Here is a 26,598-nt window from a genome sequence, read left to right as displayed (position 1 = left end):
TGCACTATGGATAATGCTTTCTGATATTTGTTGCAAATCTTTACATTCTGAGTTCTAATCACGATGTGGGTCGTCTTTGTCTTTCGTCTTTTTGAGGTTGGTAAAATTGAGTGCCAGTCATGTACTGGGGGTTCATGGTTTTGACTAACCTCACTCCTGGTAAAAGTGAATCTTAAATCTATTTTCCCAATCTGTAGGAAAATATATTACAAACTCACTTTTGCTAGGATTGAGGTTAGTCGTGTGTATATATATACATATATTTGTGCCGGCGGCACGTAAAAAGCACCATCCTAACGTGGCCAATGCCAGCACCGCCTTGACTGGCTTCTGTGCCGGTGGCACATGACCTGCTGTGCATGAGGAGACCTATTGAGTCAAGTACATCAACATCAAAATAAATATCAAATGGAAATTGTAGTTGCAATATCTGTGCCGGTGGCGCGTAAAAAGCACCATCCAAACATGGCCGATGCCAGCACTGCCTTGACTGGCTTCTGTGCCAGTGGCACGCAAAAGGCACCAACCAATTGTGGTCGCTGCCAGCCTCCCCTGGCACATAAAAACCATCCACTACACTCACAGAGTGGTTGGCGTTAGGAAGGGCATCCAGCTGTAGAAACACTGCCAGATCAGACTGGAGCCTGGTGCAGCTTCCTGGCTTCCCAGAACCCGGTCAAACCGTCTAACCCGTGCTAGCATGGAAAACGGATGTTAAACGATGATGATGATGATTTGTGTGTGTGCTTGTCTCCTATCACCACTTGATAACTGGTGTTGGTTTGTTTGCATCGCTGTAACTTAGCAGTTCAACAAAAGAGACCGATAGAACAAGCACCAGGTTTGAAAAGTAAGTCCTGGGCTCAATTCATCCAACTTGACTTTCTTCAAGGTGGTGCTCCAGCATGGCCAAAGTGTTAATGACTGAAACGAGTAAAAGAGAGAAGTAATTACAAGCTTTTATTTTAATTAATTAGGATAATAGAAGACTCCTACTCACATAATAAAAAAAACAAAACATTTTTATGTGTTGTCAAGAGGTTAGAGATATAAACCTTTCTTCTTTAGGTATCGGCGAGAATTACAACAGAATAAAAATCATTTCTGCTTCACTGTTGAATAGTTTGTGTGAGGTTTGGGATACCATTATGCGGGAGAAAGAAAAAAATCAGCAAAAAAAACAAAGACACAAAAATTGGAATTTCTGTAGTTTTATGAATATTCAATACTAATATCAACCCAGACGGACATGGCTTATCGATTCATGCAAAAGAGGAAAAGTGCATAATTCACTCCCCACCCTCCACCCATCACTTACTCTCACCTTGATCTCGTACCTCACCTTTACCTTTGTCCTCTTGCTGTTACCAATCACTCTCCCCCCACCCAACTTTCCACCATACCCTTGTTCCTTCCCACCCATTCTGGGTCTTCTTTTTTCTCTTCTTTCTCTCTAGTTCCCTTTCCTTGCTCACCTGTGTAAATATACCCATCCTAAAGGCGGCGAGCTGGCAGAAACATTAGTGCCCTGGGCGAAATGCTTAGCGGTATTTCGTCTGTCGTTACGTTCTGAGTTAAAATTCCGCCAAGGTCGACTTTGCCTTTCATCCTTTCGGGGTCGATAAATTAAGTACCAGTTACGCACTGGGGTCAATGTAATCGACTTAATCCCTTTATCTGTCCTTGTTTGTCCCCTCTATGTTTAGCCCCTTGTGGGCAGTAAAGAAATATATACCCATCCTAATTCATTCCCCACTCCCTCTGCATACATTTACTCCCCCCCCCCACATCACTCCCACCTTTTCTGTCATCATTGTCCCTCCACCGCCAAACTTACATTTACTGCCTTCAATCCCCCTGCTCCACACCTCCACACACACACACCTACTACTGTTCTCGGCTGTGAAGTGGTTAAATTCACAGAGACGGTGGGGGGGGGTACAGTTATGATTCCCCTCTTGTCCAGTCTCATTGATTATTCGACCCCTTGTGTTGGTGTCAATGTACTTAGAACACTCTGGAAAAGAAGGCTGTCCAACCATAAGCTAAATGACACACACGAGGGGGTGGGGCTGAAAAGTTCCTGGCTTTGGGTAAAAGAAAATACAGGAGAATCAGTTAATTATGGTTTTATCCAACTATTCCCCTCTCAGGTTCACACACTTATTGCAGAAGTCCTTCAGCTTTTCTAAACCCTGTAAAAGAACTCAGAAGGTTGGACCTCCAACCTGGCCTTTTGCAGTACCCTTAAAGCCAGGAACTTTTCAGCAGTCCCTCATACAGGAACCTAGTCTTTCTGAGCTGTAGCCTCCAATTACAGACCATAATGACTTGTCCAAACACACAAGCATGCAAAGCAGACATAAAACAACGATAATGATAATATTAAATTGTGTAGGTTTGTCTTTGAAAAACATTGCCTATGGTTTCTAATAATTAGGAATAAAATTTTTTTAATATTTCCACTGGAATGGAAGCAACCTATGATTTTATTAATTTAAAACTTTAGCATCACAATGTTTCTTTTTCCCATTAAAATTATAAATTCTTCCTTTAGAATCGTAACATTTTACTCTAGGCAACAATCTTAGTCATTGTGTGCTTCCATATTTTTTTTCCAAATACCTTTGATACAAATTAGATTTTCATTATGCTCTTCCTTGAGAAAGATTTTAGTATTTTCTTTTTAATTTTTGCAGTAAAATGGTATAAACTCGCTTCAGGCTAAAACATTTAATTTTGAGTGTTTGTGTGGGTTTACTGCAACTTTTCCTATTACTTCTGCATAAATGAATATTAGATAACAATCGTGGTTTAACTAAGGAGATAAACCAGGATTTTTTCAGTCTTTGAAGTTTGGAATTAAGTGTTTTATATAAAAGATAACACACACACACTCTCACACGTGTGTGTATATGTCTCTCTTATCTTTTACTTGTTTCTGTCACTAGATTGCGGCCATGCTGGGGCATCACCTTAAAAAATTTTAATTAAACAAATAGACCGAAGTACTTACTTTTTTTTCTTTTTTAACCCTGTTACTTATTCTATCGATCACTTTTGCTGAACTGCTAAGTTACAGAGACATAAACAAACCAACACTGGTTGTCAAGTGGTGATGGGAACACACACATTTATATATACACATTTATATATGTGTGTGTGTGTGTATATATATATATATATATATACACACATATATTAGAAGGTTTGGACGTGATGTACAGGTATTATATATTAGAAGAAATAAGTGGAGTCTTCAGAGACTAGAGTAGATGCAAGTGCTAATATATGATTTATAAAAACATGTGACATATTAATAAAGATCTGTAAATATAAAACCATCCAGATTTCTGAGTACCTCATTTCTTCTAATATATATATGTACATATATATATATATATGTGTATGACAGGCTTCTTTCAGTTTCTGTCTACCAAATCCACTCACAAAGCTTTGATTAGCCCGAGGCTATAGTAAAAGACACACAAGGTGCCACTCAGTAGGACTGAACCTGGAACCATGTGGTTGGAAAGCAAGCTTCTTACCACACAGCCATACCTATGAATAAATAAAATGATTAATCAGTCATATAAACTGTTTAACAAATAAAGAAAATGTCTGAATTTGTAAAACTTTGCAACCCACGTTTACTTATAAAAATGTGTTGCAGAGATCATATGAGCAGGGCAATGCAGACACAACCTCTGAATGGTTATAATTGAGAGGATTATTGTAGATTTAACATTTGCAGCTTTGATGATTCTCTAACTTCTCGCTGATAGCACAATAATAGATATCATGTTTGCATAACTAGTTTGGTCTCAATTCAGATTGAATCTGTTTCTGTTTACTGTTTTCCCTTTCGGTTCAAGAGATACATCCATAATCATTCAGCATTCATGTTCCACGCTGGCATGCATTCAACAATTTGAGAAAATCTAATGGGTTGGACGACTGCATCTTGCTCCAGTGTCTGCTTTGACATGGTTTCGACAGCCAGATGTCCTTTCTAACAACAGCCACTCTACAGCATGCACTGGGTACCATTTTTTTCATGGCACCAGCACTAGTGAGATTACTAATAAGTCTCATCATCATCGTTTAACGTCCGCCTTCCATGCTGGCATGGGTTGGACGGTTTGACTGAGGACTGGTGAGCCAGAGACTGCACCAGGCTCAGTCTGATATGGCAAAGTTTCTACAGCTGGATGCCCTTCCTAACGCCAACCACTCTGAGAGTATAGTGGGTACTTTTTACGTGCCACCGGCATGAGGGCCAGTAAGGTGGTTCTGCAACGACCATGCTCAAAAGGTGTTTTTACGTGCTACCTGCACAGGAGCCAGTCTGGCAGCACTGGCAACAACCACGCTCAGATGTTGTTTTTCATGTGCCACCAGCATATGTGCCAATAAGGCGACGCTGGCAACGATCACACTTGAATGGTGCTTTTCACGTGTCACTGGCACAGGAGCTAATCCATAGTCCTGGCAACAATCACACTCGGATATACCTTTAACAGTCCATCGGCATGAGTGCCAATCAGGCGGCACTGTCATCAGCCACGTCATTGATTTTGGTTTGTTTACACTTGCCTCAATAGGTCTTCGCAAGCAAAGTTTATTGTCCAATGAATAAAGAGTACTCATAAGTGGGCTGGTTACACCCACTGGCATAGGCCATGGGCTATGGTCTCAGTTGGCTTGTCTGCAGGACCAAAATCACTTTCATTTGAGTGAAGCTGCAACATATAGGGAGGTAGCTTATGAGATGATATATATATATATGTTATGAGATGATATATACATCTATCTATCTATCATCCATCCAGTGGCAGGCTGGCCAGGTTACCAGCTTGCCTGATGGCAAGTAAGCCCCTGCACCATTAGAATCCATATATGGGGGGGGGGCATGTTAGTATCTAAGAGGCCCATCCCCTCAAGTTTGAGAATTTTTTATTCACTCCTGGAAGAATGCATTAATTATTTTGGCCTAGCTGTATTTGTACACAGCTGAAAAGAATACTTTTAACAAAAAAAAAATTAAATGACAGCATTGTAGATGCAGGTGGGCCCCGTTAGTCTCCTGGCAACCAGTATTTTGAGACCCTGTCCGCAACTGTATATATCCAGTTAAAAGAAGAAAAGAAATGGAGATAAGGAAATTAACAACTGTTTATTAACAAATTGATCATCTTCAGTTCCTACAGCCGTTTCAATTAATACTCAATAATTTAACTACAAATTTGTACATTAAATTTGCATTTATGTGACATGAGCATAATTTCATCAGAGAGAAAAAGACATACCTTGGGATGTTATATGTGGACCTATGAATTCAGTATATATATAACATCCAAAGGTAAATTTTTTACTCTGATGAAATTATGCTCATGTCACATAAATGCAAATTTAATGTACACATTTATAATTAAATTATTGAGTAATAATTGAAATGACTGTAGGAATTGAAGATGACCAATTTGTTAATCGTAAATAATTAACTTCCTTATTTCCATTTTCTTTTCTTCTTTTAAATGGATATAAACTATATGCTTAACATATACCTTTTTTTTTTTAAAGGAATTTCATTCCTCAACAATACTAGGTATTGAACCAGTATTTCCTTGGATGCAACCATCGTTTCAGTAGCACTGCCCCTACCCTCTCCTGCCCCACCTGTGGGAGGGGCTTCCTTGCCCGGATTGGCCTCACCAGCCACCTCCGGTCTCATGGCGGCAGTTCCATCAGATGATGTCAGTTGGTCATCTTCGAACCGAAGGACGAACATTATTATTACTTACTTACTAGGTTAAAATATCCTCTAATTAAATACACACACACACACATATATATATATAGTGTGTGTGTGTGTAAATATATATATGGTTAGTTAGATATTTAACTTCTGGTTTTGATAATATTCACCCTTTTAGTTAAGAAGTCCACATTTTGGGTTCAATTCCACTGCATGGCACCTTTGGGCAAGGGCTTTCTGCTATGGGGTGGATTTGGTTCTGTCTCCTTGTCATGACATCACGTGATAGTTGTAAATGAATGTACCTATCATACAAACGGTGTCCTTTGTTTCCTGATTTCCATGATAAACATGTCTGGTCATGGGTGAATACTGTCTCCCTTTGAAAAAAGTAAGGGTTGGTGATAGGAAGGGCTTCTGGCTGTGGAAAATCTGCCCCAACAAATTCTCTTTGACTCATAGAAACATAGAAAATTGGATGTTAAAATAACAATGACGATGATTGTGTGTCTGTGTGTCCCATTGTCTTGATGTGTGTTAATTGTAAAGGAAAGTCACAAAGTGTTGTTTGCTTATAAACATCCACGAAACACAATCTCTGTGCTGGGGGGTGAGGAGGTAGTTTTCGCTCTCCTTGGAAACAGGCGATGATTGGCAACAAGGAATGCATCTGCCCCAACACACTTCATCTGCCCCATGGCAACCATAATAACAGCAGAACCACCACTGCCACTGTTGTTCATCTGATGTTAAGTTTTCAGGCTTCCTATCGTTTCACTTCTTTTAACTTTTACTTGTTTCTGTCATTTGACTGTGGCCATGCTGGAGTACCACCTTGGAGAATTTCAGTTGACTGCATCAATTTTTTTTTTTTTTTCAAGTCTGATACCTATTCTATCAGTGTCCTTAGCTGAACTGTTAAGTCATGGTGACATAAACAGGCCAACAACAGTTGTAAGTGGTGGAGTGGGAGAAACACACACACACAGACACGACAAGTTTCTTTCAGTTTCTGTATACTATATCCTCTCAAAGCTTTGGTTGACCCCAGGCTATAGTGGAAGACATTTGCCTAAGATGCCACAAAATGGGTTTGAACCCTGAACCATGTGGTCAGGAGACAAACATCTTACCACACAGCCATGGCTGTACCTTCTCTAAGTTTTCATTCCATATCTTTTTCTTTTTCTTTTACTTGTTTCAGTCATTTGACTGCGGCCATGCTGGAGCACCGCCTTTAGTCGAGCAAATCGACCCCGGGACTTATTCTTTGTAAGCCCAGTACTTATTCTATCGGTCTCTTTTTGCCGAACCGCTAAGTGACGGGGACGTAAACACACCAGCATCGGTTGTCAAGCAATGCTAGGGGGACAAACACAGACACATACACACACATACATATATACGACAGGCTTCTTTCAGTTTCCGTCTACCAAATCCACTCACAAGTAATTGGTCGGCCCGGGGCTATAGCAGAAGACACTTGCCCAAGATGCGACGCAGTGGGACTGAACCCAGAACCATGTGGTTGGTAAACAAGCTACTTACCACACAGCCACTCATGCGCCTTTGTATTAATGTATTAATGACGTATCAAAAACTCGTTTATGACATGAATTATTAAATTTAGTTACAATTTTAGTTTCACTGTTCTTCTAACTTTGAGAGGAAATCACACATTGCATTAAATGGAAGAATTCTATAGATTGCAAGATGCCAGAAACATCTGTTTCTTTATAGGATCCAAGTGGCAATATTTCCATAAAAATGAAACTTGTGATGCAGAAAAGAATTAAAAATTGCATAAATGTTGACTGTTGAACATTGATGTGACTAAAGAAGTCAACCAGTTCCAGTCAAAGCTAAAATGGTAAGCACCATTGTTTCCAATTTGAGCTCAGCTGTCTCTGCTGCTCTGTCAAATATTATGAATTTTTATCCAGTAAATAAAGATGGCTAGGGTTTGGAATAACTGGAAAATCGCTGAGACAATTAAATGGAAATTACCAGCTTCTTTGAAGGTGAATTATTATTATTATTATTATTATTATTATGTGAGGCAGTGAGCTGGCACAATCGTTAGCATGCCTGGCAAAATGCTTAGCGGTGTTTCATCTGAGTTCAAATTCTGCTGAAGTTGGCTTTGCCTTTCATCCTTTCGAGATTGATAAATTAAGTACCAGTTGCATACTGGGGTCGATCTAATTGACTGGCCCCTCCCCCAAAATTGCAGGCCTTAGCGGTGTTTCATTCTGAGTTCAAATTCTGCTGAGGTTGGCTTTGCCTTTCATCCTTTCGGGATTGATAAATTAAGTACCAGTTGCATACTGGGGTCGATCTAATTGACTGGCCCCTCCCCCAAAATTTCAGGCCTTAGCGGTGTTTCATTCTGAGTTCAAATTCTGCTGAGGTTGGCTTTGCCTTTCATCCTTTCGAGATTGATAAATTAAGTACCAGTTGCATACTGGGGTCGATCTAATTGACTGGCCCCTCCCCCAAAATTTCAGGCCTTAGCGGTGTTTCATTCTGAGTTCAAATTCTGCTGAGGTTGGCTTTGCCTTTCATCCTTTCGAGATTGATAAATTAAGTACCAGTTGCATACTGGGGTCGATCTAATTGACTGGCCCCTCCCCCAAAATTTCAGGCCTTAGCGGTGTTTCATTCTGAGTTCAAATTCTGCTGAGGTTGGCTTTGCCTTCATCCTTTCGGGATTGATAAATTAAGTACCAGTTGCATACTGGGGTCGATCTAATTGACTGGCCCCTCCCCCAAAATTGCAGGCCTTAGCGGTGTTTCATTCTGAGTTCAAATTCTGCTGAGGTTGGCTTTGCCTTTCATCCTTTCGGGATTGATAAATTAAGTACCAGTTGCATACTGGGGTCGATCTAATTGACTGGGCCCTCCCCCAAAATTTCAGGCCTTAGCGGTGTTTCATTCTGAGTTCAAATTCTGCTAAGGTTGGCTTTGCCTTTCATCCTTTCGGGATTGATAAATTAAGTACCAGTTGCATACTGGGGTCGATCAAACCCTAACCCTCTCCCAAAATTTCAGGCCTTCTACTTTTAGAAGAAAGAATTATCATCGTGTGGTGGTTTGGCAGAACTGTTTGTGTTTTAAATGGAACTTGTTGATTGAGGTAGATTTTTCAATGGCCAGATACCCCACCTGGTACCAATCCACACACACCCATTTCCAATTAAGGTAATATTTTTACACAGCCAGAAATGTTCTCACAGAATATTGGAAGCAAACAATACTGCTTATATGACAGTGGCACTCATTTACGATGCTTATGCAACGTCAAGACAAAGAGGCACAAGGGACACAGATGTGGGCATGCACACACACACACACACACACATGTAAATACATACACATGTATGACAAACTTCCACAAGTTTCCATCTACCAAATTCACTCCCAAAGGTTTGGCCAGTCTGGAGCTCTACTAGAAGACACTTGTCCAAGGTGCCCTGTAATGGAACTGAACCTGGAACCATGTGGTTGGGAAGTAAACTTCTGGTCACACATCCACCCCGGCACCTCTGCCATGTATTTTAATAATTGAAGCATATCACTACCAGATATTGGAAATCTATTCTAAAAACTCTTCGCTTTTTTTATTTGATTGTTTACATTTTTGTATTTCTATATTCTCATGTTTATTTATATTTTGGGTTTGAGATTAAAATCTGTGTGTGTATGTGTGTGTGTATTGATAGTATGTGACAAAACAACAAGAATACATGTGATGGTGGTGGTGTTGGTAGTGGTACTTGTGATGATGATGATGGTAACCATGGTGATGGTGATGATGATTTTGCAGTTGTAGTGCAATATTAATTTTTTTTTATATTTTCATCAATAAACATCGAGAATTTGAAAATTTAATCAGAGTTATTGTATAATAGATTTGTAGTTGAATAATGTTTGATTTGTGTGTGTGTGTGTGAGAGAGAGAGAGAGAGAGAGAGTGTGTGCATGTGTGTGTGAAGGAGAGAGTATATGTGAGGGAGTGAGAGAGAGAGAGAAAGTGGGAAATTACTTTAGATTTCTTACCAAAACTCTGTTGAGGGTGGTCCTGTAACTTTTGTCTTTGTGGCTGGAATTGTTTCTGAGAAACACTCAACAAGTTCTTGGTTAAAGGAATTTACAATGCAGATATCTGTCCTGGTGCCACATAAAAAGCACCCAATACACTCTGTAAAGTGGTTGGCATTAGGAAGGGTAAGCCAGCTTTAGAAACCATGCCAAAAGAGACAATTGAAGCCTGGTGCAGCTCTCCGGCCATGCCAGCTCCTGTCAAACCATTCAGTCCATGGCAACATGGAAAAATGATGATGACGACGATGGTGATGATGATGGCGATGTTGATGGTTCTGATTTGTTAAGCTTTGTAATTTGGTGTCATGAAATCCATGAAAGACGTCTTCAGTAATGAAGAACAATTAATTAATTACAACATGGCAATTGCTTGTTGAATGTGTTTCTGACATGGATTTATAAAATACAGGAAGGACTCGTTGGTGGCTTACAATTGTTTGGAGAAAATGGCTTGACCATTCAGCACTTAGATTACTGTCAGCTGATGCACAGCATACAAAATATCCACCGGAGTGAATGTGTCACCAACCCAGGCGTCCTTGAGAAAGCCAACACATCAGTTTTGAGGCCATTCTCATGAAAACACAGCTGTGCTGAGTGTGGCATCTTTCCAGAATGGTGGACCATTGCTTGGCAAGGATTGTACTCTACAGAGAATTGCTTTCTGGCTAGCAAAACAGTGGTGTGCCCAGAAATGGTATAAAGACCTGCTAAAAATGACTGAGAGTTTGTAACATTGACCCCACCACCACAACAGTGGCACCTCACCATCCAGCAGGCTACCAATGCCTTTCGAGCAAACTGTCATGTCAACCGGGAGTAGAAGTGAGTGTGGTGGAAGGGTTGTCTCAGAGAGGATCTGCCAATCCTGGACTAATCACATCAGTCACCAGTTTGCTTGCCTGCCAAGGTGGGCAAAGAGGACCTAACCTTTTGGAATCTTCATATTGAAAGCATCACCAAATAATGACTCTGTGGAATCTAAGGTTTATTATTCACATTGTTTTCAATTAATCCTGCATTATCTCATAGCTTTGACATTTCAAGTGGATATTCTTTTATTCTTTTACTTGTTTCAGTCATTTGACTGTGGCCATGCTGGAACACTGCCTTTAGTTGACCCCAGGACTTATTCTTTGTAAGCCTAGTACTTTTTCTATCGGTCTCTTTTGCTAAACCACTAAGTTATGGGGACATAAACACACCAGTGTCAGTTGTCAAGCGATGTTGGGACAAACACACACACAAATGCACATAAATATATATATTTATGTTATATGATGGGCTTCTGTCACTTTCTTTCTACCAAATCCACTCACAAGGCTTTGGTCGGCCCAAGGCTATAGTGAAAGACACTTGCCCAACGTGCCACGCAGTGGGACTGACCCGGGACTTAACAGTGGGACTGTTCCGAGACTGACCTGGGACCATGTGGTTGGTAAGCAAGCTACTTACCACACAGCTACTCCTGTGCCTGTGATTGTTTATTTTTTTAAATGACATTGTAGGGTAGGTATGAGAGCCTGATCTGACCTCTTTGCACATAAAACATGTAGAATATCTGGACTGGATATGACTAGTTTAAATGCTAAAGGGTTAAAAATCACAATTCACTGGTAAAACATTTGGCTAGTTGCGTTAGCATGTTTGATGTAAATAGAACGAAATCAGGGAAGAGTAAGGAAGTAATATATACACAGTGTATATAGTTAATAGATTCAGTGAAAATGTTTAGAAAAGACACAGAGTGTGTATAATGCAAGGACAATAAACCAGTTATTTTTTATAGGTTTGATGAAAAGAAAAAGATGTTTATAGAAATTACCACATATTAAATAAAAATATTTCAGTCTTTATAGCTATTAATAAAATAATATAGAAAAAAAAGAAGCATATTTTCTTTCCTTTTCACATTTTGTGCTTTGTTGGGTTTTTTTTTTTTCTTTTGCCGCCTTTATTTTTATTTTCTGTGAATGTCAAAACTGTTTGAAATCTGTTGCAGATGTTTTTCAGGAACAAAGTTCCTGTTTTTGGCTGTCAACATTTCCTCTGCGCTTTTGTTTAAATTCAATGTTCAGATATTTTACTGATTCTCTGTTTTCAGAATTTTATGAGTCACTGTTATACTAAACATTACAATCAACCAATTATTATTATTATCATTATTAACTCACTGCAGCTTCTCTTGTTGCATGTTACCTGTCCATCGCAGTAATTAAGTGATTAGCACTGCACCCCTTCCCCTCCTCAACCATACTTAACCTTCAGACTCTGCTTTATTCGTTCTGTTATTAAACACCATAATTGAATAATCTTTTTTATGATGCCATCATCCTCAAAAGAGAAGATTAAGTTTCCACCATTTTAGTGCAAAACACAAAAGTTATCTTTCATCTTTTACTTGTTTCAGTCATAGACTACAGCCATGCTGGAGCACTGTCTTGAGGGATTTTAGTCAAACGAATCGACCCCAGAACTTTTTTTATTGAGCCTAGTACTTATTCTATCAGCCCTTTTTGTCAAACTGTAAAATTACGAGGATGTAAACAGACCAACACCAGTAGTGGGGAACAAAGACACACATACAAATATATATGTGTATATATATATATATATATACACAATGGGCTTCTTTCAGTTTCCATCCACCAAATCTGCTGACAAGGCTTTGGTTGGCCACTCAAGCAGTACTGGCATATATTTATGGCAAGTAAAAGCACCCCAGTGTCACACAAATGGCACCCTTGATGGTGACATGTAGAAGCACCTGTTACACTTTCAGAGTGGTTGGTGTTAGGAAGGGCATCCAGCCATAAAATTTTAAAAAACATGCCAAATCAGACTGGAGTCTGGTGCAACCTTCCAGTGTGCCAGCTCAGTCAAACCAGCCAACCCATGCCAGCATGGACAACGGACATTAGATAATGTTGTTGATATATATATATATATATACACACACATAGTATATATATATATATATATATATATATATATATATATCTCAGAGTAGTACCACCATGTCTGATTGAAAGAAAGCTCTCATATATAGAAACATACATCTTTGAGGTATTTCATTAATAAATATATACACTCTTCATGATTATTGAGTTCTTTTGTCATGTTGCTATCTTCCCTTTTTTTTTTTTGAGAATTCAAAAATATTTTATATATATATATATATATAGATAGATAGATAGAGAATTAGTGTGCATTTAAACACAAATCTAAAAACAAAAACCCTAACAGGACCCTATCAGCTCTTGCTGATGAGAACTTTGCCTAACAAATTGTTTTATTCGTTAATTAAAGTTCTAAACCTAGGTCTGGGAGGTAAATATTGTAAATGCTTTTATTTTTCATTCCCTTCGAAATTGCTCTTAACCGTGGTTTGGACTTAGACTGTTCCTTCTAGCGTGTAAGGTGTCCTGTTAGGGTCACCTCTTTTATGTTTAAATGTACACTAATTTTATATGAAAAATATGTTGTCTATTGACTATTTTATACATGCAAGCCACTGGTAGGAACCCTGTATATTTCATATATATATATATATATATATATATGTGTGTTGATAACGTCCAGATAATTGAAACCAAAAAAGACTTAAAGATTCATTTTGTTTTATTTCAGGCACGAAGCCCTGCTGAGATGAACTTTAGCCTTGATTCAAGTAAAGCTCAACGGGAACTCATTGCACAATTAGAGGCCAAAAATCGGTAAGACACACAACAGCATTCACTGTTCTTCATTTTATTTTCTTGGTCAAGGTTTCCATACCTCCTTCTTTATAAGATAACATGATTGGCAAATATATTGATCTTTTATCTGTTACTTTGATTTTGTCGTTTGACTGTGGCTATGCTGAAGAATTTGTCTTGAAGGGTTTCTGTAGAACAAATTGATCCCAGTAATTATTTTTTAAATCTGATACTTTATCAGTATCTTTTGTTGAATGGATAAGTTATAGGGATGTAAACAAACCAATACTGGTTGCCAAGTGGTGTTGTGGTGGAACACAGACACATGCATGTAGTTGCATGCATGCATGTATATATGTATGTATGTATATATATATGCAAGGCAGTGGTTGGCCCAGGGCTATAGGAGAAGACAGTTGCACAATGTGCTGTGGTGTGGGACTGAACTTGAATCCATGTGACTGCAAAGCAAGAGTTTTAACCACACAACCATGTCTGTGTTGGTTATAAACTAATATTTAATTGGTATAATTAAAACCTCTCAGACATTTAAGATACAAATAAAACACATCATTTTGTTACATTGATGTGAAGAGAACTAACTTCATTTGAAAGATAGCTGTTGCAGTATTAACTAATGTTTGTTCATTTGTCTGTTTAATGTCTATTTTTCCATGGCAGTATGGGTTTGATGGGGAAATATTTGAGGCAGGATTTTTACAGCTGAATGCTCTTCTTGTTGCCATCACCTTTCTCAAAAGGGAATTTCTTTTTATTCCATGGGAATTTGAAAGTGCAGAGCTGATGGATGATTTCTTGACAGGAATGTCAATAGATGTCACCATTTGCAGCCACAAATAGTGACATCACTGTTTACATCTCAACTAGAAATGATGATATCACCACTTATGGCTCAGATTGTAAACCTTCACAGAAGGGGCTTTTTTTAGTTTTCATCTACCAAATACAAGGGTTTGATGGGCCCAGGACTGTAATAGAAGACACTTGCACAAGGTGCCAGTGTAGGATTGAACCTGAAACCACATGGTTGGGAAGCAAACTTCTTAACCATACAGCCAAGCCTGCACCTATGCTTTTCAGTAAATCCCAAAGACCATAATGGAGTCATGATGTGAAGAAATCAGATGAAAGGCTTTAATATACCTTGAGGTACTCTTGTGAATTCAGAAGTAAAACAACAAAAATAAACATCTGAATAATAATTAGTAGATTAATTAAAATATTTATGGAATTATTTCTGCTGTTTGCTTCTTTCTAAAGAAGTTTATATCTACATATAGAATAAAGAACATCAACCTGACATGGAATTAAATAGTTTTCTGGAAATTTAGATTGTTGCAGGAATTGATGATGCAAATGTATGTTTGTGTGTGTCCATTTATTTATGTATGTATGTATGTGTGTGTTTATACATTTATGTTTACATGTGTGTGTGTAAATTGTGTGTGAGAGTTTGTTTTGCAAGTTACATCAGTCAGAATTTTCTGCAATCAGGCAAAAATAAAACACAAAATAAATAAATAAAATGTTATTATTTATTTATTTTGTAATTAGAAGCATTCTTATAGATTCCCACATTTTTTGATGTGGCAATTCTGCCGGATTTATGGAGATTCTCTGAATGTTTTCTCAGTTCAAATGAAACCTTTATGGCGCTGAGATAAACTACAAAGTAAAAGCACTTTTATTACTTTTCCCATTAACCAGAATATTTGAGTTTGAGTCAGCAGAGAACCACATCGATGCCGTTGTATATTGGTGTGTTGTTACTGTAATTAGAGAGTGAAAGATGTGACTTAATTAGTTTTAGAGGGGAACAGTTTTGCTTCGTACATTTTATCTATCTGAAGTCACACTTGTCCAGATTGATTAGCCATCAGGTGTCTTATCAAAGGTCAAAGGTTTGTAGCTTGGCATCAGTTTTTGGACTCACCACCATCATTATCATTTAACCCTTAATTTTCCATGCATTCATGGATCAGATGGAATTTGCTGTGGCAGTTTTCTATGACTTGTTACCGATGATCATCTGTTTCCGAGCAATGTAGTATTTCCTCAAGGCCAGGCATGATTTGCACTGGAGACTGGAAATGAACAACCTCACTTGTATGACAGTGATGTTCGTTTACAACCATCATGTGATGTCAGGTCATGGGTATACAAACGCAAATACATATATATGAACGGCTTGTTGGTACATGGTATTTCATTAAGGCGGCGAGCTGGCAGAGATGTTAGCATGCCAGGCGAAATGCTTTGTGGTATTTCGTCCACCTGTGCGTTCTGAGTTCAAATTCCACCGAGGTTGACTTTGCCCTTCATCATTTCGGGGTCGATAAATTAAGTAACAGTTATGCACTGGGGTTGATATAATCAACTTAATCCCTTTGTCTGTCCTTGTTTGTCCCCTTGTGGGTAATAAAGAAACAGGTATTTCATTATGCAGCTGTAAAGTCAATGCTGTTCTTCTGTGTTAGCAGTGCTTATTACATTACTCGTTAAGGTTATCCCTACACATATTCTAAAGACTATCTACAGGGATAACCTTAACAAATATATCTATATGCGTGTGTGTGTATGATGGGTATCTGTACAGATATTCCACAGCAAATTCTACCAAAGGAATTCATCAACTGAAGTAATGGTTGAAGGAACGTGCCTAAGGTGCTGCAGTGAGGGGCAAATCTGAAACCACATGACTTCTTAATGTAGTAAAATATGGTGAATTAACATAGTGCTTAGAAAGATGCATAGAATACTTTGTGGTATTTGCTCAGAATGTCTGTCGATTGAGTTTAAATCCCACCGAAATAAACTTAGATTTTCCTTCTGTGATATTTTGAGAATTACTTTAAGGTGTCATATGTATGTCTGTAGTGAGGATGCATCAACTAGTGGTTAGAATGATGCGTCAGCGATGTGGAGGCGCAATGGCCCAGTGGTTAGGGCAGCAGACTCGCGGTCGTAAGAATGCAGTTTCGATTCCCAGACTGGCAAAAGACCTAAGCTCCACGATGTCAGTTAGATTAGTACCAATATGACCGCAATCATTCCACATCTCTTGTTTATATTTAATTACTGTAGTTATATAACGAGCATTGAGCTGCTAATGTTTTTTAACTTTGGAAATATGATAGACTGTTGAACAACAGCCCAACACACAAACACTAAGAATCTATTCCCGTTGTAATTCGGTGGATAATCCTGTTTGTTGGCCTAGATTATTTTTTTCTTCCTCCAACTACAGCAAGCTATGGCAGAGATTTACAAAAAGCAACATAAACAATAAAAAAAAAGCCCTAAAAATTATTGATTTTTAAGGCAATCATTAAAAAAAATATGTCCTCATAATATATATTTTCTCCTTGTTATTTTCCCATTATTATTTTTATCTATTTTTACATTATTCCATAACACCACGAACGGAAACACACAGAAAATGGATTTCAAAAACACATCAAGCTTTTATTACTTCTTTATTTCCATAAAAATTGTGTAAATTTTACTTTCTTTTATTTTCTTCATTTTATAATTTTATCTATGTGGCTACAACACATAATAATAATAATAATAATAATAATAATAATAATAATAATAATGATAATAATAATAATAATAATAAATTCTAGGTTTACTTTTCAGGTGTCTCTGTACATTTTAGTGTCCATTAATTATATTACCATGTTTGAATGGGTTGGCTATGCCAGCTAATTTAGAAATTTGCATAATAGTTATCTCCCCTTTCAAGGCTAGCATGGGTAAGATAGATATGTAAATTTATATATCATCATCATTGTTTAGCATCTTTCCCATGCCAGCTTTCCATGCTGGCATGGCTTAGACTGAAATTGGTAAGCTGCATTAAGTTCCTGTCTGATTTTGCATTGTTTCTATGACCGGATGCCCTTCCTGATGCCAAGAACTCCAAGAGTGTAAGTAGATGCTTTTTATGTGCCACTGGTATGGGTCGGCTACAATGATGATTTCGCTTGGCTTGGCAAGTCTTCTCAAGCATGACATATCACTAGTGGTCTCAGTCACTTGTCATCACCTCTGTGAGGCCCAGCTTTCAAAAGGTGCTCTTTATGTGACACCACCATTGGCCACAACTACAATTTCACATATTTAATATAAGTGCTGTTATTGTATACACTTACAGCAGCTCTTATGTGAACTCCCCGTATTTCTCTTCAACTCTTGCAACTTCTCTTCTCTATATTCAATGGACAGTGTGATTGGCACTACCAACCAACCAACGAGCCACCCAATATTTTTATCAGTTGTTATTAGAATATATCAACAGTATAACTCTTTAGCATTTAAAACAGCCATGTCCAGACAAAATATTCTACCTATTGACCAGATCAAGCCTCTCACACCTACCCTGCAATGTCATTGTAGAAATAAACAATCATATCATTGCAAACCAAGGCAACACCAATGTCCTCTCAACAATTAGCCAGAGATGATTTTTTTTTTTTTAAATGAGAATATCTGAAGTAAACTCAACTGCTCTCACAAACGAATACTAAAAATGAACCTGACCGCTCTCAAAAATTAAGTAAAAAATAGGGAAAATAATCCAGAATCCTTGTCCAGCATCAGATCAACCCCAAAATCTAATCAGTTCATGCCAGTCATGGGGTCAAACATTCCTGAAAGTTTCATCCGAATCCACCCAGTGGTTCTTGAGATATCTTGTCCACGGACAAACAAACAAACAAATGTGACTGAAAACAATACCTCTGCCTCAGCGAAGGTGGAGGTAATAAATAAACATTACATTTGATGGAATAATCTGAATGCTATAGGGTTAAGACAAATATCTTTGATCTCCTCTACTCAACCAGGGTAGCCTGGGGATAAAGAGTAGAAACAACAAAATCTAGTGTTGACCATAATTTTCTAGACTGGAATCAGTGTGAGATATTTGTCAGTTGTATTATTTTGGTTTTTTTCTGCTGCTCATTCTGTTGTTGCTTCTGCTTTTAGGGAGATTATGCGTGAGATTCAGCGCTTACGCATGGAACAAGAAGCAAATGCCAAAAACATGGAAGTTCAGTATGACCCCACATTACTGGCGGAGTTGAGGTTACTGCGGCAACGGAAGGATGAACTTGAGGCTCGGATGCAATCATTGCAGGAAAGTCGGAAGGAACTGATGGTTCAGCTGGAAGGGTTAATGAAATTATTAAAGGTAAGAAGTTCATTGGAGACTACTGAATTTCACACATACACAGGTGGAAAATAAGGTGGAGACAAAATGGTACTCGACTACCAGAGGTAGAGTAAAATACTATTTTATTGAAACTGAAAAAGATTTCACAAAGTGTTACTCAGAGTTAGTTGTATTTTATTTCAAATACTCACAACTGTTTGGTTTGGTTACATGAAACTCTGAGTAACAGTTTGGGGGTGTTTTATTCTGCTTCAGTAATGATGGCTAATTGTTGTATTTTATATATAAGTAGGGTACATAATAATCACACAAACATTCACATATTTCCCTTCTAAACGCATACAGAGTTGAAACGTTGATTTTTTTCGCCTCTTCCTTCCTTATTCATCTATCACCTCTTCCGTTCTTTCATTGCTATTACTTTCTCTCAGTCCGGGCTATTACTCTCACTACTTCTCATTCACTGTGTCTGGCGTGATTCTGAACAAATATATATATATATACAAATATATAAAAACACTATGCTCATTAGGAGATATGTTTCACTAATTTTTATGAGGAAAAAATTGACAGCGACTTCAAAGTTTTCACTTGTTCACCATCATCAGATTGTAACTTTCAAGTTACTGTCAACCCTTTTTTTGTAAAAGTTAATATGTACTCTACTAAAAGGCACTTCAATGTAATATCAAATTATATACAACTTCATATAAAACCTAACATTAACATATTCATATGTATGTGTGTGTATTTTATATATGTGTATATCATGTGAGAGCTGACTGCCCTAAGGAAAACATATTGCTCATAAGAAAAATCTCATCAAATACGTGAAACTGTTGAAGCAATGCAAAAGCCATGACTTGCAGATGTTACGAACCAATTGAAACATGTTAACAACAAACAAGATGAGAACAAATATCTGTCAAATGTAAATAATGAATTTATAAACAGTTACCACAGAAACATCATTTATTGTTTGTTTTATTTTTTTATTTTCTTTTCTAAATCTTCAGAATCACAGTTCCCCGCGTTCCACTCCGAACAGCAGTCCACGGTCCCGCGGAGGGGGTCACTCCCCAATAGCGGCCGTGCCGAGTAAAGGCAGCTCCCCCAGCACGCCGATGGATGCTCTCACTGGTCTGGGAATCGGTGGAGATATCAGGCAGGCTTTCAGCCAGGTCTCCACTGCAGGCTCTCCCAATGTACGGAATTTGCGAAATGATCTTCTAGTAGCAGCGGACTCTGTTACAAATGCAATGTCGTCTCTTGTCAAAGAACTGAATTCAGGTACTATTGTAATTTAGATACTATGTGACGGAATGTTCTTTCCATTAACCCTTTTTCTTTACCATATTTCTACTGAAATACACTGACTTGGTTTTAATTAATTTCAAAAATAATGAAGAATTTATTAAAGTAACTGGCATTATTAAACTGGAGTTTGGGACATAAATTGGTTTCAAATTTTGGCACAAGGCCAGCAAGTTTAAGGGAGAGTGGGGGGGTCAGTCAATTACATCGACCCCAGTTTTTCAACTGGTACTTATTTTATTGACCCTTAAAAGATGAAAGGCAAAATCGGCCTCAGCAGAATTTGAACTTGGGATGTAAAGATAGATGAAATGTTGTTAAGCATTTTGGCCAATGTGCTAACGATTCCGCCAATTTTCCACCTTGTTTGGGATATAAATTACCTTGAAATTCTGATGGAAGGTTTAGATTTAGATCCTTTAAAACAGGTGATTTGTATCATAGAACCAGGGGTGGTCCAGGTGGATTGGTATGAAAAGGGTTAAAAGAGTGGCTGTGTGATAAGAAGCTTGCTTCTCAACCACATGCTTCCAGGTTCAGTCCCACTGTGTGGCACCTTGGGGAAGTGTCTTCCACTATAGCCTTGGGCCGACAAAAGCCTTATGGAAACTGAAAGAAGCCATCATGTATGTATATATATATATATAGGAATACATAGATATATGTATTTGTGTGTCTGTGTTTGTTCCCCCACTCTATTGCTTGACAACTGATGTTGATTTGTTTACGTCCCTGTAACTTAGTGGTTCAGCAAAAGAGACCGATAGAAGAAGTACTAAGCTTACAAAGAATAAGTCCTGGGGTCAATTTGTTCGACTAAAGGTGGTGCTCCAGCATGGCCACAGTCAAATGACTGAAGCAAGTGAAAGAATAAAAAAATACTGCTGTCTTTAACCTCTTTTGTTAACATATTTCTCTGGGAAACGGTACAGAATTTGACAAAACTGCTTAGTCTTTATAAACATGGTATTTGAGATTTTACAATATGGAGATTGGGGTGGAGATGGCTGTCTGCAAATGCGATCCCTCTAGGTCAATGCCTTTTCCATTTTGTCTGCTGGGACCACGGAAATGTTTCTATCATGTGAGGTCCCAAACACTAACCACCTACCCAAGAATTCAACCTGAATCATTGTTGATCAGATGTAAAAATAACTATGAACGCCAAAACAGAAGTTTTTCTGACATTTGAGACATGAATTAAATTTGAAATAATCCGAAAATTTTCAAAGATTTTAATTCAAATCCGTTTAAAGCAGACAGTTTGTATACGGAACCTGTAAGGGAGATGATCAGACAGGTTGGTATAAAAATAGTGAAAACTATTTTTAAAAAATTGTATTTATGATTATCAAATAAGTAAAGGCATCACTGTGGTTAACAAGCTTTCTTTGTAACCATGTGGATGTAGTTTCAATCCTACTGTGCACCAAGTTAGGCAACTTTATTTTTTATAGTCCTAGATCGATCAATGCCTTGTGATTAAATTTGGTCAGTGGAAACTATGTGGAAGCCTTTCATGTGTGTGTGTGTGTGTTTGTGTTTTTCCCTCACTGCCACTTGTCAACCAGTGTTGGTTTGTTAATGACCCTGTTACTTAGCGGTTTGACAAAAGGGACCGTTAGAATAAGTACCGGACTTAGGAAAATGAGTACTGGGGTTGATCTCTCTCAACAAAAACCTTTGAAGGCATTGCTCCAGAATGGCCACAGTCTGATGACTGAAACAGGTAAAGGAAAGATAAAAGATGTGTTGATATTAAGGTGTTGTTGACAAAATAAAACTCAAAGATAATAGTGAGTCTCTTGTAATATGAATTCGGTCAACAAGGAAATAAAAACAAACAAATGGTGAGAATGTGATGTTTTGTGAATAAATATTATTAGGCACAGGCATGGCTGTGTGGTAAGTAGCTTGCTTACCAACCACATGGTTCCGGGTTCAATCTCACTGCGTGGCACCTTGAGCAAGTGTCTTCTACTATAACCTTGGGCCGACCAGAGCCTTGTTAGTGGATTTGGTAGATGGAAACTGAAAGAAGCCTATCATATATATATATGTGCGTGTGTGTGCTTGTGCATTGGTCCCCCCACCATCCACCATCGCTTGACAACTGATATTGGTGTGTTTACATCCCCATAACTTAGCAGTTCAGCAAAAGAGGCTGATAGAATAAGTACTTGGCTTACAAAGAATAAGTCCTGGGGTCGATTTGTTTGACTAAAGGTGGTGCTCCAGCATGGCTGAAGCAAATAAAAGAATTATTATTTATTTGTAATTCACATCAATATTGACATTGATTTTGCATAATAGAACCAGAAACACATAGATTTTTAGGTATTAAATGTCAAGTAGAATATTATTTCTATAGCAACTGATAATTGGTGAGGACTTTTGATATCAGGCTTTGGACTTTAGAAGCACCGATTCTTTATCCAAGAATAGCTGACAGTTTTGAGAAAATGTCAAAGCACCATTTGAAATGTTTATCTCAAAAATCCCCGCACCCACCACACTTTGTCGGATTGTCAACTTCCCTAAGTGTCTTATCAGATAGTTTTTAGTGTTTTAATCACTTAAACAGTTTGAAAGAGAAACTACGCAATCGAATATCTATGTGACAGCTCAGCTAACTATTCAGTTAGTTTTTCTCTCTCTTTCCTAAACCACCATCTCTTTGGATGTACATGTATGCATGCATGCATATATACATACACACACACACACACACACACACGTGTATGTATACATGGATATGTGTGTGTGTTTGTATGTCTATACATGTATGTGTATATGTCAAAATGTGTGTGTGTATTTGGGGTAAAAACCTCATAGATACAGTGTGTTGTCTTAATTGTTATTGTAACTTGGTTGGCTCTTACATTCTCAAGTCAGAATGTCCAAAACAAGCACAAGCATGACTGTGTGGTACGAAGCTTACTTCCCAACCACATGGATCCAGGTTCAGTCCCACTGCATGGCACCTTGGGTGTCTTCTACTATAGCCTCAGGCCAACCAAAGTCTTGTGACTGGGTTTGGTAGACGGAAACTTGAAGAAACCCATCGTATATATAAACATACATATATATATATGTGTGTGTCTGTGTTTGTTTGCTGCCACCACCAAACAATCGGTGTTGGTGTGTTCAGGTCCCTGTAACTTAGCATTCGGCAAAAGAGACCAATATAATATGTACCAGGCTTTACACAAAAATAATACTGGCATTGATATATTTAACTAAAACTTCTTCAAGGCAGTGCCCCAGCATGGCCACAGTCTAACGACTGAAATCAAGTAACAAAAATTTAAGATGAATACATCTATAGATATTCGTAGTGGCGGGGTGGGAGGGATGGACATTATGATGTTGGGACATGTATAGGTAAAGGTAAAGTTACCTGTGTGAGTGATGCCAACTCTTAAGGGCTGTTTTCCCAATTTCCATGGCATGTGTGCATTCCCCACTTGGACAGGACACCAGTCCCTCACAGGATGACTCGTTTTTGCCAGCTGAATGAACTGGAGCAATGAGAAAGTATCTTGCTCAAGAGCACAATGCGTTGCCTGATCTGGGAATCGGGACCACAATCTTACAATCACGAGTCCAACACCCTAACCACGAAGCCACGTGCCTGCACATGTATATAAACACCCAAGAGTTAATCTTCTCCTTTGTGGTAGTTGTATAGATATTTCGATGCCTGCTTGCTTATGTTTATGATGACAGCGTTGATCCAAGGCAGTCATTGTCCTCCACCTTCAGTACATTGTCTCTTAAAGGAGCAGATATGGCTGACCAGACCGATTCAAGACAGGTAGGTCCTGTGCCACTGAGGGTACTGAAAATGACCTCGAATAACAGCTGCAGAGGTTGATGAAGAATTCTTATCCTCTCTTCATTTGGTTTCCAAGTGCTCTACTCTAGCATCACACATGGACCCCCAGGGGCTGCAATAGATTCTGCAATAAATATAGAAGAGAGACTGCCTTATAAACCATTCCAGTTGATTAAATAACCCTGTATATTTCCATATAATTAAGGCTTTGACTGACCCTCCCCACACATACCAAAGAAAAGGGTGTTTTATTTTCAAAAGGTACCACTACATGGTACCTTGAACAAATCTTTTCTAGTTTAATCCTGAACCAACCAATGCCTTGAGTGGATTTGGTAGATGGAAACTGAAAGAAGCCTGTCATATATTTATATATAGTATTATGATCCTATAGCTCAAATAACCCATACAGAGCCACTTTCTTGTGTTGGGTGGGGAAAATAATGATGGACATACAACATATCCCATTAGTATAACCACACACATGGCTGTGTGGTTAAGAAGTTTGCTTCCCAACCACTTGGTTTTGAGTTCAGTCCCACTACATGGTACCTTGAACAAATCTTTTCTAGTTTAATCCTGAACCAACCAATGCCTTGAGTGGATTTGGTTGATGGAAACTGAAAGAAGCCTGTCATATATTTATATATAACGGCATTGTGTGTGTATGTCTCTTTGTCTTGGCATCAGGCAATGGTTATAAATGGTTGACATTATACAAGCCATGTCCCTTGTTTCTAGTCTTCCATGAAAACCTGTTTGGTCACGGGGGAAATATTATCTAACTTGGAAACAGGTGAGGGTTAGCAACAGGAAAGGCATCCAGCTGTAGAAAATGTACCTCAGTAAATTCCATCTGACCCTGCAAGCATGGAAAATGGGACGTTTAACCCTTTATTGTTTGGATCACTTTATCAGAAATAGCAGCCAAATCTCCCTCAAAACAAAGAAAAATAGATACGCTGGTCACAGCTGGAAGGTTTTTGATTGTTGGTCTGCTCTGTTGTGGCTAACCCGGGGCTAAAGAACACATCATTTGCAGATGGCTATATTTTGGTCGTGCTAAAATAGTGTTTCAACACAGAATGGCAGAAACCTAGAAGATATGGCAATGCACTGCACAGCCAGAATATAGTCATCTGCCAATGTTGTGTTCTTTGGTGCTATATTAGCCATGACAGAGCAGACCCAGAATCAAAAATTTTGCAGCTGTGACCACCATACCTTTCTGTGTGTCTGTCTGTCTTTCTATATATATATATACATAAACACACACCAAAGTTCACACAGAGAATATAGTAAAAGACCTTTTTTTTTTTTGTTTTTCTTTTCCCAGAAAGTAATTTTAATGTCAGTTTGATTCTTTGGTTAATTCCTTTATTGATTTTACCATTTCCAGAAGGCAGTGGCAGTGAAGATGAAAGTAGTGCTCTGGGAACTTTGGCTGCCTCAGGTGAGTTGTTTTTTTGTTTTTTTTTCTGTGCCTCTTTATATAAAAGAGCAAGTCTCGTCTTTACTTTTCTTTTTTTGCTGTTTTTACCATGCTAATGAGAGTATGAAATACAGAGGCTATCAGATGACAAAGGCTGTGTAATGGCCAATGTGAAAGACTCTGTAAAGAGAAATAGAAGCGATAGTGAGTGAGTTGGAGTAAGAGGTTGTCTGCTGGTCACAGTGGCAGACACAGACAGACAAGAGAGACTGAGTGACATGTAACAAGTAATCATGTTTCAGAACAACCAGTCAGAATGTAAAAGAGAGTCAGGTCATGGTATCTATGGTTCAGTTCAGTTGCCAATTCGGTGCTTGTTTTGAAATTAGAGATCAAGGAGAATTCATGGAAACAAACATTTTTGCAAAGAATATATTTGCCATTAAGGAATTATTACATTAAATGTTTTTGCACTAAAAATGTTATGCTTTTGTAATTCAATTCATATAGGTGCAGGCATGGCTGTGTGGTAATAGAAGTTTGTTTTCCAACCATATGGTTTCAGGTTCTGTCCCACTGCATGGCACCTTGGGCAAGTATCTTCTGATTGGATTTGGTAGATGGAAATTGAAAGAACTCAACATCTATGTGTGTATATATATATATACACACACACATATATGCACATAAATATGGACACATACACACACACATATATATATATCTTGTGGATATTTGGTGACCTTGCTGGTGTCATGTAAAAAGCACCCACTACCCTATATGAAGTGGTTGGCATTAGGAAAGGCAATCACCTGTAGAAACCATGCCAAAACAGACATTGAACCTGGCAGAGCCCTCTGGTTCATCTGTTCTTGTGAAACTGTCCAACCCATGCCAGCATAGAAAAAAAGAACATTAAGTGATGATGATGATATGTGTGTGTTTGTCTCATCTTCACATCAGCTGACAATTGTCGTTGAATATCACTGTCATGAAAAACATGTCCAGCTAAGGGAAGATATTACTTTGCTTGGAAACAGTCAAGGATTGGAGGCAGGAAAGGCACCCAGCTGCAGCAAATCTGCCTCAATGAATTTCCCTCTGACCCATGCAGGTATGGGAAAGCAGACATCATGATGATGGCAATTGTTAACCATTTAGTTTAATTGAAAGTTTTTACTTGTTTTTCTTTGGTTCAATGAATAATATTTACCAAACAAGTTTTTGGCACTATAGACTAAACATCTTTAATAT

General features: G+C 38.2%; 1 protein-coding gene across 7 annotated transcripts in view; it reads left to right on the top strand.

Moving 5' to 3' along the window:
* The window catches only part of LOC115215033 (dystrobrevin beta), a 412,633-nt gene that overhangs the window by 368,084 nt on the left and 17,951 nt on the right, over positions 1-26,598 (top strand). For all 7 annotated transcript variants that reach the window (XM_036505503.1, XM_036505500.1, XM_036505497.1 and 4 more), the window contains 4 exons: positions 13,493-13,578; positions 18,574-18,778; positions 19,777-20,050; positions 25,312-25,365. In XM_036505503.1, the coding sequence (XP_036361396.1) occupies positions 13,493-13,578; positions 18,574-18,778; positions 19,777-20,050; positions 25,312-25,365 (619 nt within the window). The remainder of the gene's footprint in view (positions 1-13,492; positions 13,579-18,573; positions 18,779-19,776; positions 20,051-25,311; positions 25,366-26,598) is intronic.

This window comes from Octopus sinensis, linkage group LG8 (genome assembly GCF_006345805.1).
Source record: "Octopus sinensis linkage group LG8, ASM634580v1, whole genome shotgun sequence".
NCBI lineage: Eukaryota > Metazoa > Mollusca > Cephalopoda > Octopoda > Octopodidae > Octopus > Octopus sinensis.
The sequence above is the reverse complement of the archived record's forward strand: the minus strand, read 5'-3'. Positions and strand labels throughout refer to the sequence as shown.